We start from the raw sequence: 16,946 nt of genomic DNA, 5'->3' as shown, positions 1-16,946 counted from the left end.
CCCTGTACTAGAGGCAGTGCCATAGCATGGGACCTGTATTGGAAAAGGGCGCCATACTTCCTCTCTAAGGCGCATCGTGGACAGCCGCCTGTGCCGCGCCATTGACTTAGCCCCCTGGGTAGCAACAACTGACGCACGCACCTCATCACGGTCCTGCATATAGGTCCATGGGGAAATACCCAGTCTGTCTTTTTAATTAGAACTTCCCCATAGTCTGTATAGCCTGGCTAGTGACTGTCAGCAGGGTGGGTATATACTGACTGGGTACAGAGCATAGGCAAACTAGGCAAATGCCTAGGGCATTTGGAATGCCTAGGGGCATCAGCAGCTTCTGCTGATTAAAATGATATGCATCATGCCTATATTCTTATGATCAATTATTTCTTGAAAAAAACAGTGCTGGTGGCTGCCAATCATAAAATGTGTACAATCAGAAGCAAATCCTGCCCTTTACCACATAACTGAACCTAAGAAGCACATATAAACACAATCTACTTAATTTGATATACATTTTTTGGGGCCTAGGGGTGCCTTGGAAAAATTCTGTTACTCTAGGGCATGGGTCCTCAAACTACGGCCCTCCAGATGTTGTGAAACTACAAATCCCAGCATGCCTTGCCACAGTTTTTCTATAAGGGAGTGTTAAAACTGTGGCATGGCATGCTGGGATTTGTAGTTTCACAACATCTGGAGGGCCGCAGTTTGAGGACCCATGCTCTAGGGTGCCATGATTAGAAAAAGATTGGGAAACCCTGGCATAAGGGCATTAATAATGTGCAACATATGTGTAAGGGGTATTATGTGTGTCATTATGTGTATGAAGGGCATTAATAAAGGTTGGCATAATGTGTAAAGGGCATTATGGTTATAAGGACATTAATAACGTGTGTCATATGTAAGGGGCATTTCTGTGTGGTATTATCAGGGGTGCTGAGAGAAAGGGGTAGTGGGTACAAATTACCCAGGCCAAAGTCTGATGGAAGGGCCCAGTGGGGGCCCCGGGCCCCCTCCCCTTAAGTGACTGCAGCAGCTTCAGCTCTTCTCCTCTGTCCAGCACACACTGCTTTGTGCTGGGTTGCAGTGTGGCCATGGAGGTGCTTAAAATACAATATTTTCTCAGGATTTTTTTCTAAGGGTATAATGTGAATAATGTGAGTAATGTATATAAGGTAAAGTGGTACTACTGTGTGATGTAACGTGAATAAGGGACACCATCGCATGATATAATGTGAATAAAGTTGCACTACTGTGTGGCATAATTTGAATTGGGGGTACTATTGTGTGGCCATGCCCCTTCCCAGCAAGAATACAGCCCTGTTTGGGCTGCACACTGAATGTGTGCACTGTTTCTATTTAAAATATTGCGGGTAGGAGCACCAAAATAATGACTGCTATGATGAGGGTTGATGGTGCTGGGAAAGGGGAGCAGGGTCAGAGGCGGAACTAGTGGCGGTGCTAGGGGGCGCCAGCCAAAATCTTGCCTAGGGCGTCATTTAGGCTAAGGCCGGCTCTGACTGGGTATATGCAGTGTCCCTACTGTGTAGGCTACAGTAAAGGGGCATACACACGTAGAGATCTGTGCTAAGCAATTTTGCTAAGCAATTTTTCTAAGCAATGTTGCTGGTGTCAAGATCTCCCATGGAGAGCACATACACACGCAGAGATTTGTGCTAAGAATTTTTGCTTAGCGATTTTGCTAAGCAATTTTGCTTAAGCAAAAAAAGGCCGGGTAGTTGTTCAGAATGAGAGATTGTGATCAGTATCTCATTCTGTACACATAGAGAGATTTGCAGTCATTTGCTAAGCAATTTGATTAGATTTTGACTGCATGCACTGATTTAGTTAGCAAGAGATATGTAATCTCTCGGAACATACACACGGAGAGATCTGTGCTTACTTTCTAAGCAATCTAGTCAGATTGCTTAGAAAATAGCACAAATTTGCTCCGTGTGTACACCCCTTAAGAGTTTGACAAGACAGTAAGAGGAGGGGGGGGGGGGGGTGCGGTCCTGACCTGTCTATGGGTTCCGGATCACCAGGATGTAAGTGCAGGAGGACGCGGCATCGGAGGCTGGAAAGAAAGGTTCTGTACTGTCTGCAATATCTGTAGCCCTGCCTGGTGCTGGTGGGAGGGTGGGGAGAAGCTTCCAGGGAGGAGGATCCTAAGTGTCCCTCTCCTTGCCTGTCGTGTAAACAGACAAAGATATATTAGTATCTCATCAGAAGTATAGAGGTCCTTGTGTTGCATTGAAATGACTGGTGGGGGAGAACAGAACTACATGTCCTGCAAACATCTGCCAGTGTAATATTAGGCATGGCTATCCACCATCGATGTTTCTTGATCATCTATGGGTTTTGGCCATTGTAGAATACTTTTGCCATCGATGGGGTAGTACCAGATGGTTCCATTGCTGGCACAGACAACCCATAAAACAATTCTCCCCAAGGTGCTGGGATACAGAGCATAGCTCCACCCCCGGCACCTGTCCTACCCCACCCCCAGGTTCTGATTGGTCCACGGGCCAGTCAAAGAGAAGGGATGACTATCAGTCGGTGAAACCATAGGAGGCTGCCAGTAATAAAGTGAGAAAGGATCATGAAATGTATTGTTTTACCAAGTGTGACAGCTAATTTATAAATCATATGTCAAGACCAGCAAGCGGCTAGACCAGATGGGACAGGGGCCATTAGCAACTTGGCATGTTATGCTACATATATATATATATATATATATGTTATCAAGTATGATTATATTTAGCTCCTATAGGTTACTTTTCTTATGTAAAATTTTTTATTTTAGGGTTGATCACAAAACACGACACGCAACTCTACATTTGGACACTAGATGTCGCTGTTGGCACTTATTACTCAAAGCATCTCCTACAGTCTTGTGGCTTCACCCTGATTATTGGCCCATATTTTGTAATGCATTAACTCCAAAGAATGTACAAATCCAGCAAATAGCTCTTTGCAATTTTTTTAGTCAAAAAACGTCCGCAATCGCCAATTTAATCGGGTTTGATTTGCAGTAAAAATCGCATATTCTGACCTGTCGATTTTGTCTCGCGCTTCAATTCGCATCGAGTTGTTTTTCCATTAAAACAGTGGTTCTCAACATCGGTCCTCAGGAACCCCCACAGTGCACGTTTTCCAGGTCTCCTCACAGGTGAAATAATTAGCTCCACCTGTGATCTTTTAAAATGTGTCAGTGAATAATGAGTGCACCTGCCGGGTGACCTGGAAAACGTGCACTGTTGGCGGGTCCTGAGGACCGAGGTTGAGAAGCGCTGCATTAAAATGTATACAACAAATTTATTAGGATGCGATATTTGGAAAACGTTACCAACGCAAAACAAATAGACCAAGTTCAACATGCCGACAGAAACATGCACAGACCAGTGCAGTCTGTGTATGGTTCTATCCCAAAAAATGTGTAAAAGTAAAATGAAAAAAATTAAAACTGCGTGGGGTCCCCTTCCTGAGCATAACCAGCCCCGGGCTTAAAGAACCGGTCCTGGTTTTAGAAATTCAGTGGTCAAAAAACTTTGGGGATACCCAGGATTTCTAAAACCAGCACCAGGCTCAAGGGCCGGTCCTGGTTACCAAAATAAGGGTTCAAAGTGAGTACCAGGCCCAAACAGATGACAGGGTAATGCCACAGTCGGGAAAAAAAACATTTTATTCAAGTTCCCCTGGCCAAAGCATTCATCCTTGTGGCTGGTCAGCCCGGGCAGGGACCTTGGAGGAGTGGAGACCCCCCAAAAAAGGGTCCTCCCCTCCAGAGTTACCCCTGCCCAGGCTGAAGCCTGGGGCTGTCCCCGGTGCCCCTGGGGCGGTGGGTACCGGGCTGATAAACGGTTAATAGTAGATTAAACTATTGTGTACCGTTTGTGGAACTAAAAGTCCCAGCAAGCCTGCACCGCATGTAGGGACTTGGAGAACCACAAGTCCCAGCATGTGGGGCAAAGGGCCTGCTGATACTTGTAGTTCCACAACAGTACAAATAGTGAAATAAAACACACACACACACGTACAGTATAACTTTATTACACATTACATACATACATTCACACATACATGTGTGAATGTATGTAGAATGTTGAACTTGGTATATTTGTTTTGCGATTTTTGGTAAATTTTTCCAAAAATCGCATCCTATTAAATTTACGAGTTGTATACGTTATAATGGGAAAACATCTGGATGGGAATTGAACAGAGAGAGACAAAATCAACTGGTCAGAATGTCTGATTTTCGTCAAAAAGTGCGAACCCTAAATTGGCAATTTCTAAAAAGCGTGCAAATTCTGCCTTTTTTTACAAAAACTCGCAAAAGTCTAAATATCTCATCCTATTAAATGTCACCCCCTGTGTTCACTTTGTACTACGTTCCCAACTGACTGGTCATTGAATCATTGCCGGACGAGGTGGCCCAGTCATGGCGCAGCACTGAGAGTGTCACTTACCCCCGCTGACCGGGTGGGCCCTCGCCTCTTCTTGTTGCCTTGGCTGACACTTGTATCTTTGCCGTTCCCGGGCCCTGTGCTTGGTACACCTGCCGGACAGGACGAGACAGGTTCTCAGCCACAGATGTACAGGCCGCATTACCAGATCAATAGAAGAATGCGTTTTCATTTGCATAAAGTGGGGAGAATAAGACACCGTAATTCTGTAAGCAGACAACGCTGTATTATATGGAATTAAATAGTCTTCTCCCTGGCGCACGGAGGCCAATGCTTCCATTCATTCAGGAAGTTACACCGCAAAAATTCTGACCCATGCCCCATTGCCCTCTCTGGACGCCCTGCCCACCATGCCAAGTGCACCTTGTACCCGCTACTTTGGTAGGCACAGTAGAAGGAATGGAACATACCTCTCCAGACAGTGCATGGCTCATGCTGATTGGTAAATGGCTGCAGCTACCCACCAATCAGAGTGCTGTCCTGGGCCTACAATGCTGGTAAGACGGCCCTCCCCCCCAGGGAACGAATGTCAGCCTTGTTACACCAGTACTATGCATTCCAGTGTGTGCATGGGGGTCACTACAGTTTGGCACCTGAAGGGGGTTCTGCTTTGGCCGTGTGTGACCGCCACTGACGACACGTGCTCATCCCATCATATCCTGAAGACAGATGTTGGCTGGGAGAGAAGTCTGGGTGAGTGGGGGACGCCGTACTCTGTGTCCATGGGCTGGATGTAGCAGGAAGGACTGAGGGTGGCGTCTTCTCTCTACAGAATACAGGAAAAATGTCTGAAAGGAGCAGCGAACACATATAGGGGGAAATTTACTAAAGGAAATTTGTAAAAAATAGGTGTATTTGTATCCAGAAATACACTTAGTACTATCCTGAAAATACGGCAATTCGTATTCGTATTGATAGCACATCAATACGACTACGAATTGCCGTATTTTCGGGATAGTAAATGTCAAAAATACGTGTATTTCTGGATACAAATACACCTATTTTTTTTACAAATTTCCTTTAGTAAATTTTCCCCCATAATGTTACAGAGTCACTGAAGTACAATAGGAGCCAAGTTCCCCTGTCACTGATGTAGGGTACGGGCCTAGTTCCTCTGTCACTGATGTAGGGTACGGGCCTAGTTCCTCTGTCACTGATGTAAGGTACGGGCCTAGTTCTCCTGTCACTGATGTAGGGTACGGGCCTAGTCCCCCTGTCACTGATGTAGGGTACGGGCCTAGTTCCCCTGTCACTGATGTAGAGTACGGGCCTAGTTCCCCTGTCACTGATGTAGGGTATGGGCCTAGTTCCCCTGTCACTGATGTAGGGTACGGGCCAAGTTCCCCAGTCACTGATGTAGGGTATGGGCCTAGTTTCCCTGTCACTGATGTAGGGTACGGGCCTAGTTCCCCTGTCACTGATGTAGGGTACGGGCCTAGTTTCCCTGTCACTGATGTAGGGTACAGGCCTAGTTACTCTGTCACTGATGTAGGGTGCGGGCCTATTTGCTCTGTCACTGATGTAGGGTACGGGCCTAGTTACTCTGTCACTGATGTAGGGTGCGGGCCTAGTTCCTCTGTCACTGATGTAGGGTACGGGCCTAGTCCCCCTGTCACTGATGTAGGGTACGGGCCTAGTTCCTCTGTCACTGATGTAGGGTACGGGCCTAGTTCCTCTGTCACTGATGTAAGGTACGGGCCTAGTTCTCCTGTCACTGATGTAGGGTACGGGCCTAGTCCCCCTGTCACTGATGTAGGGTACGGGCCTAGTTCCCCTGTCACTGATGTAGAGTACGGGCCTAGTTCCCCTGTCACTGATGTAGGGTATGGGCCTAGTTCCCCTGTCACTGATGTAGGGTACGGGCCAAGTTCCCCAGTCACTGATGTAGGGTATGGGCCTAGTTTCCCTGTCACTGATGTAGGGTACGGGCCTAGTTCCCCTGTCACTGAAGTAGGGTACGGGCCTAGTTTCCCTGTCACTGATGTAGGGTACAGGCCTAGTTACTCTGTCACTGATGTAGGGTGCGGGCCTATTTGCTCTGTCACTGATGTAGGGTACGGGCCCTTGTTCCTCCATTTCTGGTATTGATCCTCACCTGTTCAGTAGCCTGGGTACTTTCTCTAGTAGATGATGATCACGCGGTGATTTTGGTGATTGGCTTTTTACGCCATTTATTTGTTCTTCTTCCGTTGTAAGCTGCTCAGATACTATTAGCGGTGAAAGGATTTTAGGCTTATGTTTGTCTGATGATTTCTTCATCTTGTTTCTTACTGGAGTGAACCAGGCCGTGGCCTAGAGGTGGGAGAAGCCGCCATGAATAACACAGACATGAGTCCTAATATTACACAGGGAATGGTGGAGATGTACTAAGACTTGGAAAGAGATAAAGTACCAATCAACCTGCTCCTAACTGCCATGTTACAGGTGCGGGCGTGATTCAGACTTGCTTGCTAAGCTGCATATATTCGGAGCCCAGCGAGCATGGCAGTGGACATGAGACAGGGGGTGAGCCTTGAATCCATCCATCAGATATCCGGGCCAGCAGTGGGAGCTGCCAGGTCCGTGTCTTACTTTTGTTCCCAGAATCCACAATCATGGGAACCAGGCATATAAGCCCAGCTTAGGAGTTAGACAGGGTTACAGAATTCGGGTGTTACTGACGACCAATGGACGGGCTGGAAGGGTTGTCTATGTTTCCTGTGACCTTTCAGCTTAATTACTGCTTGAGTACGCTTAACTCTATTGTCCCTTTAATGTCTTGTCATTGAGTGTCGTTTAGCGTGGCATATTCTTCGGTGTTTTTCTGAAATGTATTTTATTGCGGCGTAACCACCAGGCGTTGGCAGCATTGGCACACAGTGGAACACGCAGGCGCAGCGGGTTACCAGCAGCTGTCACTGCTACTGCGCAGAGAGGTCCGTCCCGGTCTGTGAGCACATTCCGGCATCAAGCCATTTATTTATTATTTCTATATGTTTCTCCTATACTGTCTGTATACATACAGAATGATTTACAGTAACAGTGCCAAATTAAGCACGGGGCGGCAGGGGCCCCGGGGCCCCAACAGAAGGCACTGTTGTTGTGGTGGCAGGTGGGTGGCAGGCAGTGAGGTCGGGCAGTGCGGGGCGGGCAGGGGGTCCCTGTGGCAGTTGGGCACTGCAGTCAGCAGTGGGGTCTCTGCGGCGGATGGGAAGTCAGCGGCGAGGTCCCTGCGGCAGATGGGAACAAGTAGAGCAACTAGTTCCCATCTGCCACAGGGACCCCGCCGCTGACTGCCCATCCGCTGCAGGGACCCTGCTGCCTCCCCAGGGCTGCACGGACCTCGCTGCCTGCATCCCCGCTGCCTAGGTATCTGGGGTGGGCACTGCCTGGATCCCTGCTTCCTAGGTATCCAGGGGAGCGGAGGGGGGGGGGGGGGGGGCGTAATCTGGGCCATAATGTCTAGGGTGACATATGTGTTGTGCATTAGTTTGCCCCATAGATGCTGTAACGGCTATCGGCAGCAGTGGTTGGTCTCCAAGCTTTAACCTGAGGAGTAGTCCCATCTGCGGAGGGGCGAATCAAGTGTCACCATTTGGGTGTGGTATATGTATGATGAGGGGGACCGCATGGAGACTGCACATGTCCCCCTTACTCCCTCTATAAAACCACTCTGGTGACTCATGTCCTCAGTAGACTCAGGCACAGTGTCCGAGTCTACTACGTATGCGCCAATCTCCATAAACATGGTACCTGCACCATGCTCCCGGTGATATTTGCAGGATAATTCCTACAGGACTAACATCATGTCAACCAGAGTATCTTGTATTTCCGCCTCAGAAAGTGGACATGACTTACTTGTCCATTTGGGGTGCACAGGATGGTGGTACACCGCGGCTCTGTCACAAACCTGCTCTGCTGCTTCCACAGGAAATCGGTTGGAGGGTTGTGAGACATTCCAGCAGCAGAGGCCCACACCTGGAACAAAAATGGAAATTATTAGAAATGGGTTCTTCCACCTTCAAAGCTTATCACCGCACAAGTGGCCTTGAAGATTTGACCACTGTCCAACCAATCTTCTAGAGCTGATTACTGCCCAATCAACCTTCTATAGCTGACCACTGCACAACCAACCTTCTATAGCTGACCCCTACCCAATCAACCTTCTATAGCTGACCCCTACCCAACCAACCTCCTATAGCTGACCCCTACCCAACCAACCTTCTATAACTGATCCCTACCCAACCAACCTTCTTTAGCTGACCCCTACCCAACCCAACCAACCTTCTATAACTGACCATTGCCCAACCAACCTTCTATAGCTGACCCCTACCCAACCCAACCAACCTTCTATAGCTGACCCCTAACCAACCAACCTCCTATAGCTGACTCCTACCCAACCAACCTTCTATAGGTGACTGCTGCCCAACCAACCTTCTATAGCTGACCCCTGCCCAACCAACCTTCTATAGCTGACCCCTACCAAAACAACCTTCTATAGTTGACCCCTACCAAACCAGCCTACTATAGCTGACCATTGCTCAACCAACCTTCTATAGCTGACCATTGCCCAGCCAACCTTCTCTAGCTGACCATTGCCTAACCAACCTTCTATAGCTGACCATTGCCCAACCAACCTTATATAGCTGTCAATTGCCTAACCAACCTTCTATAGCTGACCTCTGCCCAAACAACCTTCTATAGCTGAACCCAACCAACCTTCTATAGCTGACCATTGCCTAACCAACCTTCTATAGCTGACCCCTGCCCAAACAACCTTCTATAGCTGACCCCTGCCCAACCAACCTTCTATAGCTGACCCCTGCTCAACCAACCTTCTATAGCTGACCATTGCGCAACCAACCTTATATAGCTGACCATTGCCTAACCAACCTTCTATAGCTGACCATTGCCCAACCAACCTTCTATAGCTGACCATTGCCCAACCAACCTTCTATAGCTGATCATTGCCCAACCAACCTTCTATAGCTGACCCCTGCCCAACCAACCTTCTATAGCTGACCATTGCCCAACCAACCTTCTATAGCTGACCATTGCCCAACCAACCTTCTATAGCTGACCATTGCCCAACCAACCTTCTATAGCTGACCATTGCCCAACCAACCTTCTATAGCTGACCCCTGCCCAACCAACCTTCTATAGCTGACCCCTACCCAACCAGCCTTCTATAGGTGACCACCGCCCAACCAACCTTCTATAGCTGACCACTGCCCAACCAAACCTCTATAGCTGACCACCACACAACCAACTTTCCATAGCTGACCCCTGCCCACCCAACCTTCTATAGCTGACCCCTGCCCACCCAACCTTCTTTAGCTGACCCCTGCCCACCCAACCTTCTATAGCTGACCACTGCCCAACCAACCTTCTATAGTTGACCCCTACCCAACCAACCTTCTATAGCTGACCCCAGCCCAACCAACCTTCTATAGCTGACCCCTGCCTAACCAACCTTATATAGCTGACCATTGCACAACCAACCTTCTATAGCTGACCCCTACCCAACCAACCTTCTATAGCTGACCCCTGCCCAACCAACCTTATATAGCTGACCATTGCCCAACCAACCTTCTATAGCTGACCCCTACCCAACCAACCTTCTATAGCTGACCCCTACCCAACCAAACTTCTATATCTGACCCCTGTCCAATCAACCTTCTAGAACTAACCGCTGCCCAACCAAACTTCAGTCACTGCACTGCTTGCCACACCCCCTACACACAGTCACTGCATTGCTTGCCACGCCCTCTGTACTCACAGTCATTGCACTGCTTGCCACGCCCTCTACACACAGTCGATGCATTGCTTGCCACGCCCTCTGTACTCACAGTCACTGCACTGCTTGCCACACCCTCTGTACTCACAGTCACTGCACTGCTTGCCACACCCTCTGTACTCACAGTCACTGCACTGCTTGCCACACCCTCTGTACTCACAGTCACTGCACTGGTTGCCACGCCCTCTGTACTCACAGTCACTGCACTGCTTGCCACGCCCTCTTTACTCACAGTCACTGCATTGCTTGCCATGATTCTGGTTTTCGGTGGGAACCGATAGACTGACACAGGATGTCCACGAATGTTCTGCTGCAGGAGGAAGCCGCCAATGTCTTCTTCTTTGTTAAGAGATCGGTTAATGATTCTCACAAAATTGCCGCAGGGATCAACATCTGTGATCTCCAGATCACCGAGAGCGCTGAGAGGATATATGTGAGATACAAACCTGAACATTATGGCATATAAGTGACACGTAATGTATGTAATGACAAGTAACTAGGGCCTTCTTAATGTGGGCTCAATGGGCAGCTACCTAAGGACTCTACCCTTCCCCCCAATTCTAGGGGCCTTCAAGCTGGGGCAGTTTGGGTTGTGGGCATCTGCCTCCTGAGCTTACAGGGAGGTAATAGAAAATGCTGCCTGGTCCCCATGATTGTGAATCACAAATACAAAGTGACCAGACAGCATTCTCCTCCTGCTTCTCAGCATGCTTATTGGTGGGTGGCTGGAGCTATCCACCAATCAGAATCCAGCATTCTCTTCCTGCTTCCCAGCATGCAGCCAGTCACTGACTGTCAGCATGCTTATTGGTGGGTGGCTGGAGCTATCGACCAGAGTCCAGCATTCTGTACCTGCCTCCCAACTGCATTTTTCCTTGTTGTGTACTCATTGCTGTGTATTTGATGTTGTTTATTCCTTGTTGTGTACTCATTGCTGTGTATTTGATGTTGTTTATTCCTTGTTGTGTACTCATTGCTGTGTATTCGATGTTGTGTATTCCTTGATGTGTACTCATTGCTGTGTATTCGATGTTGTGTATTCCTTGTTGTGTACTCATTGCTGTGTATTCGATGTTGTCTATTCCTTGTTGTATAAACCGGGTGTGGTATGACTGGCCGACAATCCGGCTCCCACAGGGGGGCGAGCGCAAAGAAGTCCCTTGCAGGCTAACTGCACTCGCCACAAGTTCCATTTACCCTCTATGGGGGTCGCAGCACAGTACCACTAATGCAGTTTTTCTACTTGCACCACTGGCTCACACTGATCCAGGTTAGATCCCTATAGATAGTTCTGTCCCAGGACAAATCCGCGCTCAGACTGATCCAGGTTAGATCCCTATAGATAGTTCTGTCCCAGGACAAATCCGCGCTCACACTGATCCAGGTTAGATCCCTATAGATAGTTCTGTCCCAGGACAAATCCGCGCTCAGACTGATCCAGGTTAGATCCCTATAGATAGTTCTGTCCCAGGACAAATCCGCGCTCAGACTGATCCAGGTTAGATCCCTATAGATAGTTCTGTCCCAGGACAAATCCGCGCTCAGACTGATCCAGGTGAGATCCCTATAGATAGTTCTGTCCCAGGACAAATCCGCGCTCAGACTGATCCAGGTTAGATCACTATAGATAGTTCTGTCCCAGGACAAATCCACGCTCAGACTTAAAAACGAATAAGAAATTTTTTTTTTTAAATATATCTATATCTTATCTGGCAGCTCTAGAAGAGTCTATGGATGATGGCGTGGATTTACTTAATGCATAAATTTATTAAGAAAAATGTTAAGATGAAAGTAACTGGAGAGTTTTCTAGCATCTTCCATCAGTACAGCTGTGATTATAATATTACCAGTATTTAGGGCAATAGGACCATAGACTCTCCTGCAATATGCAGATTGGGTGCAGAAATAGGACCATAGTCTTACAGCTAGAGAGGAGAACACTATGACATCATTGTGCCACAGATAACCTGGATAAGCCACCACTGATGTCACTATCACACCCCTCAGTCCCAGCTCACCTGGATATGCCAGCTCTGATGTCACTATCACACCCCTCAGTCCCAGCTCACCTGGATATGCAAGCTCTGATGTCACTATCTCACCCCTCAGACCCAGCTCACCTGGATAAGCCAGCTCTGATGTCACTATCACACCCCTCAGTCCCAGCTCACCTGGATAAGCCAGCTCTGATGTCACTATCACACCCCTCAGTCCCAGCTCACCTGGATAAGCCAGCTCTGATGTCACTATCACACCCCTCAGTCCCAGCTCACCTGGATAAGCCAGCTCTGATGTCACTATCACACCCCTCAGTCCCAGCTCACCTGGATAAGCCAGCTCTGATGTCACTATCACACCCCTCAGTCCCAGCTCACCTGGATATGCCAGCTCTGATGTCACTATCACACCCCTCAGTCCCAGCTCACCTGGATAAGCCTGCTCTGATGTCACTATCACACCCCTCAGCCCCAGCCCACCTGGATAAGCCAGCTCTGATGTCACTATCACACCCCTCAGTTCCAGCTCACCTGGATAAGCCTGCTCTGATGTCACTATCACATCCCTCAGCCCAAGCTCACCTGAATAAGCCAGCTCTGATGTCACTATCACATCCCTCAGCCCCAGCTTACCTGGATAAGCCAGCTCTGATGTCACTATCACACCCCTCAGTCCCAGCTCACCTGGATAAGCCAGCTCTGATGTCACTATCACACCCCTCAGTCCCAGCTTAACTGGATAAACCAGCTCTGATGTCACTATCACACCCCTCGAGCCAAGCTTACCTGGATAAGTCTGCTCTGATGTCACTATCACATCCCTCGGTCTCAGCTCACCTGGATAAGCCAGCTCTGATGTCACTATCACACCCCTCAGCCTCAGCTCACCTGGATATGCCAGCTCTGATGTCACTATCACACCCCTCGGTCCCATCTCACCTGGATAAGCCAGCTCTGATGTCACTATCTCACCCCTCAGCCCCAGCTCACCTGGATAAGCCAGCTCTTATGTCACTGTCACACCCCTCAGCCCCAGCTCACCTGAATGTGCCAGCTCTGATGTCACTATCACACCCCTCAGTCCCAGCTCACCTGGATATGCCAGCTCTGATGTCACTATCACACCCCTCAGTCCCAGCCCACCTGGAGAAGCCAGCTCTGATGTCACTATCACAACCCTCAGTACCAGCCCACCTGGATAAGCCAGCTCTGATGTCACTATCACACCCCTCAGTCCCAGCCCACCTGGATAAGCCAGCTCTGATGTCACTATCACACCCCTCAGTCCCAGCTTACCTGGATAAGCCAGCTCTGATGTCACTATCACACCCCTCAGTCCCAGCTCACCTGGATAAGCCAGCTCTGATGTCACTATCACACCCCTCAGTCCCAGCTCACCTGGATAAGCCAGCTCTGATGTCACTATCACACCCCTCAGTCCCAGCTCACCTGGATAAGCCAGCTCTGATGTCACTATCACACCCCTCAGTCCTAGCTCACCTGGATAAGCCAGCTCTGATGTCACTATCACACCCCTCAGTCCCAGCTCACCTGGATAAGCCAGCTCTGATGTCACTATCACACCCCTCAGTCCCAGCTCACCTGGATAAGCCAGCTCTGATGTCACTATCACACCCCTCAGTCCCAGCCCACCTGGAGAAGCCAGCTCTGATGTTACTATCACACCCCTCAGTACCAGCCCACCTGGATAAGCCAGCTCTGATGTCACTATCACACCCCTCAGTCCCAGCCCACCTGGATAAGCCAGCTCTGATGTCACTATCACACCCCTCAGTCCCAGCTTACCTGGATAAGCCAGCTCTGATGTCACTATCACACCCCTCAGTCCCAGCTCACCTGGATAAGCCAGCTCTGATGTCACTATCACACCCCTCAGTCCCAGCTCACCTGGATAAGCCAGCTCTGATGTCACTATCACACCCCTCAGTCCCAGCTCACCTGGATAAGCCAGCTCTGATGTCACTATCACACCCCTCAGTCCTAGCTCACCTGGATAAGCCAGCTCTGATGTCACTATCACACCCCTCAGTCCCAGCTCACCTGGATAAACCAGCTCTGATGTCACTATCACACCCCTCAGTCCCAGCTCACCTGGATAACCCAGCTCTGATGTCACTATCACACCCCTCAGTCCCAGCTCACCTGGATAATCCAGCTCTGATGTCACTATCACACCTCTTGGTCCCAGCTCACCTGGATACTGGTGCTCTTTTGAGGTCACTATTCTTCCTTGATGGAGTGTTGCTGGCGTTAGGATGTGAACTGTCTGTCAATGTTCCTGAAGAACCATCACTCTCACTGTGGTTTGGGATGTGCGTAGTGAGGGCCGGGGTAGAGGCTGGCCTCATAAACTGCTCATTTTGGCCATGATGATCTCCTACCAAAAATAAATATATAAATAAATAAATATAATAATAATAATAAAGGACACAGTACAATGTATACATTTTGAATTTCACTCTGAGAGACCGAGAATCCGAGTTATAGAGAGAATGCATCACATGGGACTAACGGATTGGGCTTGTGTTTAGTCCTATACAGACCTCTATATTGAATTTATATAAAGTCTCCCCTATAGCGGACTCATGTATGAAACTGCGAGACCAGATCTCTATACTAAACTCACAAATAGGGCCTAATTCAGATTTGATCGCAAACCATATTTTTTTTCTCTAATGGACAAAACAATGCTGCGCTGCAGGTGGGCAGATGTAACATTTGGGTGAGTTATTTTGTTTCTGTGCAGGGCAAATACTGGCTGCGCTATTTTTACCTTGCAGTTTAGATTTCAGTTTGAACACCTCCCCACCCAAATCTAACTCTCTCTGTACAAGTTACATCTGCCCCACCTGCAGTGCAGCATGGTTTTGTCAATTAGGGAAAAAAATATGCTTCGCAATCCAGTCTGAATTTGACCCATAGGGGATGAAAGCATATTTGGAAGGACCTGAGTCGGTGGTCGGACCTGCTGGCCGTTGGACCACCCGACCTCAGACCTCCCTCCCGGTGGTGGGCCGGACGAGGAGCAGGATCGCATGCATGCTATCCATCACAACAAATTGTGATTGGTCCCTGCCGCCCATGGCTAGTGGCTGCGAGACATACTCTCTGAGTCATATTCGTGGGACCACCGCAGCAGCCGTGCACCCAGCGACTACCTGCCCCCTCATACCCAGGCGCTGTCTGTAGGGGCTGTAGTTGCACCCCTGGTTGGTACCGACATATATTATACAGGCCACTTGTGAGGTGCTTATAAAGCAAAACACAATACTCCCAGCGGTTTGGGATAAATAACTTATCCTCTCGTGTCTGTGTCCCCCCATAGAGATTACCATCTTCTCCTTCTTCAGATAAACCATTTCCTCCTGGCACAGCAGCGGCGGGCAGAGCACCATTCGTCCCGGAATAATCAGAAAACAAGGTGGGCAAGGATGAATGGAACGGATCATCCCAAAGGTACGAGGATCCGGAGCGACTCTGAGGTAAATTCAACTGAGAGGTGCCCATCCTGAGGGAAGAGAGGGATATTATGTGTTTTTGTGTGTGTGTGTGTGTGCATGTGTGTGTGTGTGTGCGGATCAGTGGTTTATGATGGTCATTATTAGTTATAAACATTGAGTTGTGATGTCATCACTTATATTTAGTGAGTTATGATGTCATCACTTATCACCAGTGAGTTATGATGTCATCACTTATCGCCAGTGAGTTATGAGGTCACCAATCACTCAGAAAACATATAAGAAATAATTATTACAGATCCGGCAAGTTGCTCCAGATTTCCATGACATGTGTAATAATATAATATGTTGGGGCTAGATTAGACCCACATCTACTTTTTTTTGGATGTTTATATTGGACTCATAAAGCTAAAACATCATTAATGGACCGACATACTAGGTGCCTATACAGTATCAGAGTGTTATAGTGGTCCCCAATACCCCCCACTTGGGGTCTCCGCCACTCACTGCCGCTCCTCCTCCTCCAGCATGGATCTCAGTGCGTCCAGTTCGCTCCTCAGAGACACATTGCTTTCCTGGAACTTGTTCAGTTCCTTCATTTTGGCCAGGAGAAGATCCTGCATTTCCTGGGGAGAGGGAAGATGTCACAGAGTAAGCAGCAGGCCGCATCACGCTCTGTTATTACACTACAGCATATGGCGTCACAGCACAGTACACACAAGGCAGGACATGGCAGCATCAGGCTGTGGTGCACCATGAGAAAACACTGTGCCGCGTATGACATCGCAGGTGGCTGCTGCTGCTGCATGATGTATGATGCATATAATGACAGGGCAGTATATGGCAGTAGTGAGCAGTATACTGTATATGGCGGCATGGAGATGGGAAGTCAGCCATCATCCATCAATGTCTGACCTTCAAATTTAAAGCAGCACAAATATAAAGTGCGCAAAACTAGTGCAGCCTTTATTTTGAGGCCTAGCAAATCCAGTCCTCGGAGTTCTTTTAACATTGCAGTGATGTCTGGCGGCTTTGTACAGTAACAGTGCAGTATAATGTAGAGCGGGCAAATATCACTAATTCCCAACTGCGGTCCCAGGATCTAAGGATATGTTCCGGAAATGTTAATACTGGGCCACTGCACAATAGCGTCGCGCATTTCCTGCATTCGGGATGCAATTTTTATCTCAGATTCCTAGGCCCTGGGCTAATATTTAGCATTTTTTATTGACGA

General features: G+C 48.5%; 1 protein-coding gene across 3 annotated transcripts in view; it reads right to left on the bottom strand.

The window, feature by feature from the left end:
- Positions 1–16,946, bottom strand: part of LMNTD1 (lamin tail domain containing 1) — a 104,624-nt gene that overhangs the window by 4,130 nt on the left and 83,548 nt on the right. For 2 of the 3 annotated variants that reach the window (XM_083181102.1, XM_083181101.1), the window contains exons 9-17: positions 16,220–16,338; positions 15,587–15,762; positions 14,448–14,631; positions 10,469–10,655; positions 8,298–8,417; positions 6,556–6,752; positions 5,054–5,226; positions 4,464–4,552; positions 2,015–2,182 (exon numbers count right to left, since the gene is read on the bottom strand). In XM_083181102.1, the coding sequence (XP_083037228.1) occupies positions 2,033–2,182; positions 4,464–4,552; positions 5,054–5,226; positions 6,556–6,752; positions 8,298–8,417; positions 10,469–10,655; positions 14,448–14,631; positions 15,587–15,762; positions 16,220–16,338 (1,395 nt within the window). In that variant the 3' untranslated portion in view covers positions 2,015–2,032. The remainder of the gene's footprint in view (positions 1–2,014; positions 2,183–4,463; positions 4,553–5,053; positions 5,227–6,555; positions 6,753–8,297; positions 8,418–10,468; positions 10,656–14,447; positions 14,632–15,586; positions 15,763–16,219; positions 16,339–16,946) is intronic. The other variant, XM_083181103.1, reaches the window with a different exon arrangement.

This window comes from Crinia signifera, chromosome 4, assembly GCF_055691185.1.
Source record: "Crinia signifera chromosome 4, ASM5569118v1, whole genome shotgun sequence".
NCBI lineage: Eukaryota > Metazoa > Chordata > Amphibia > Anura > Myobatrachidae > Crinia > Crinia signifera.
The sequence above is the reverse complement of the archived record's forward strand: the minus strand, read 5'-3'. Positions and strand labels throughout refer to the sequence as shown.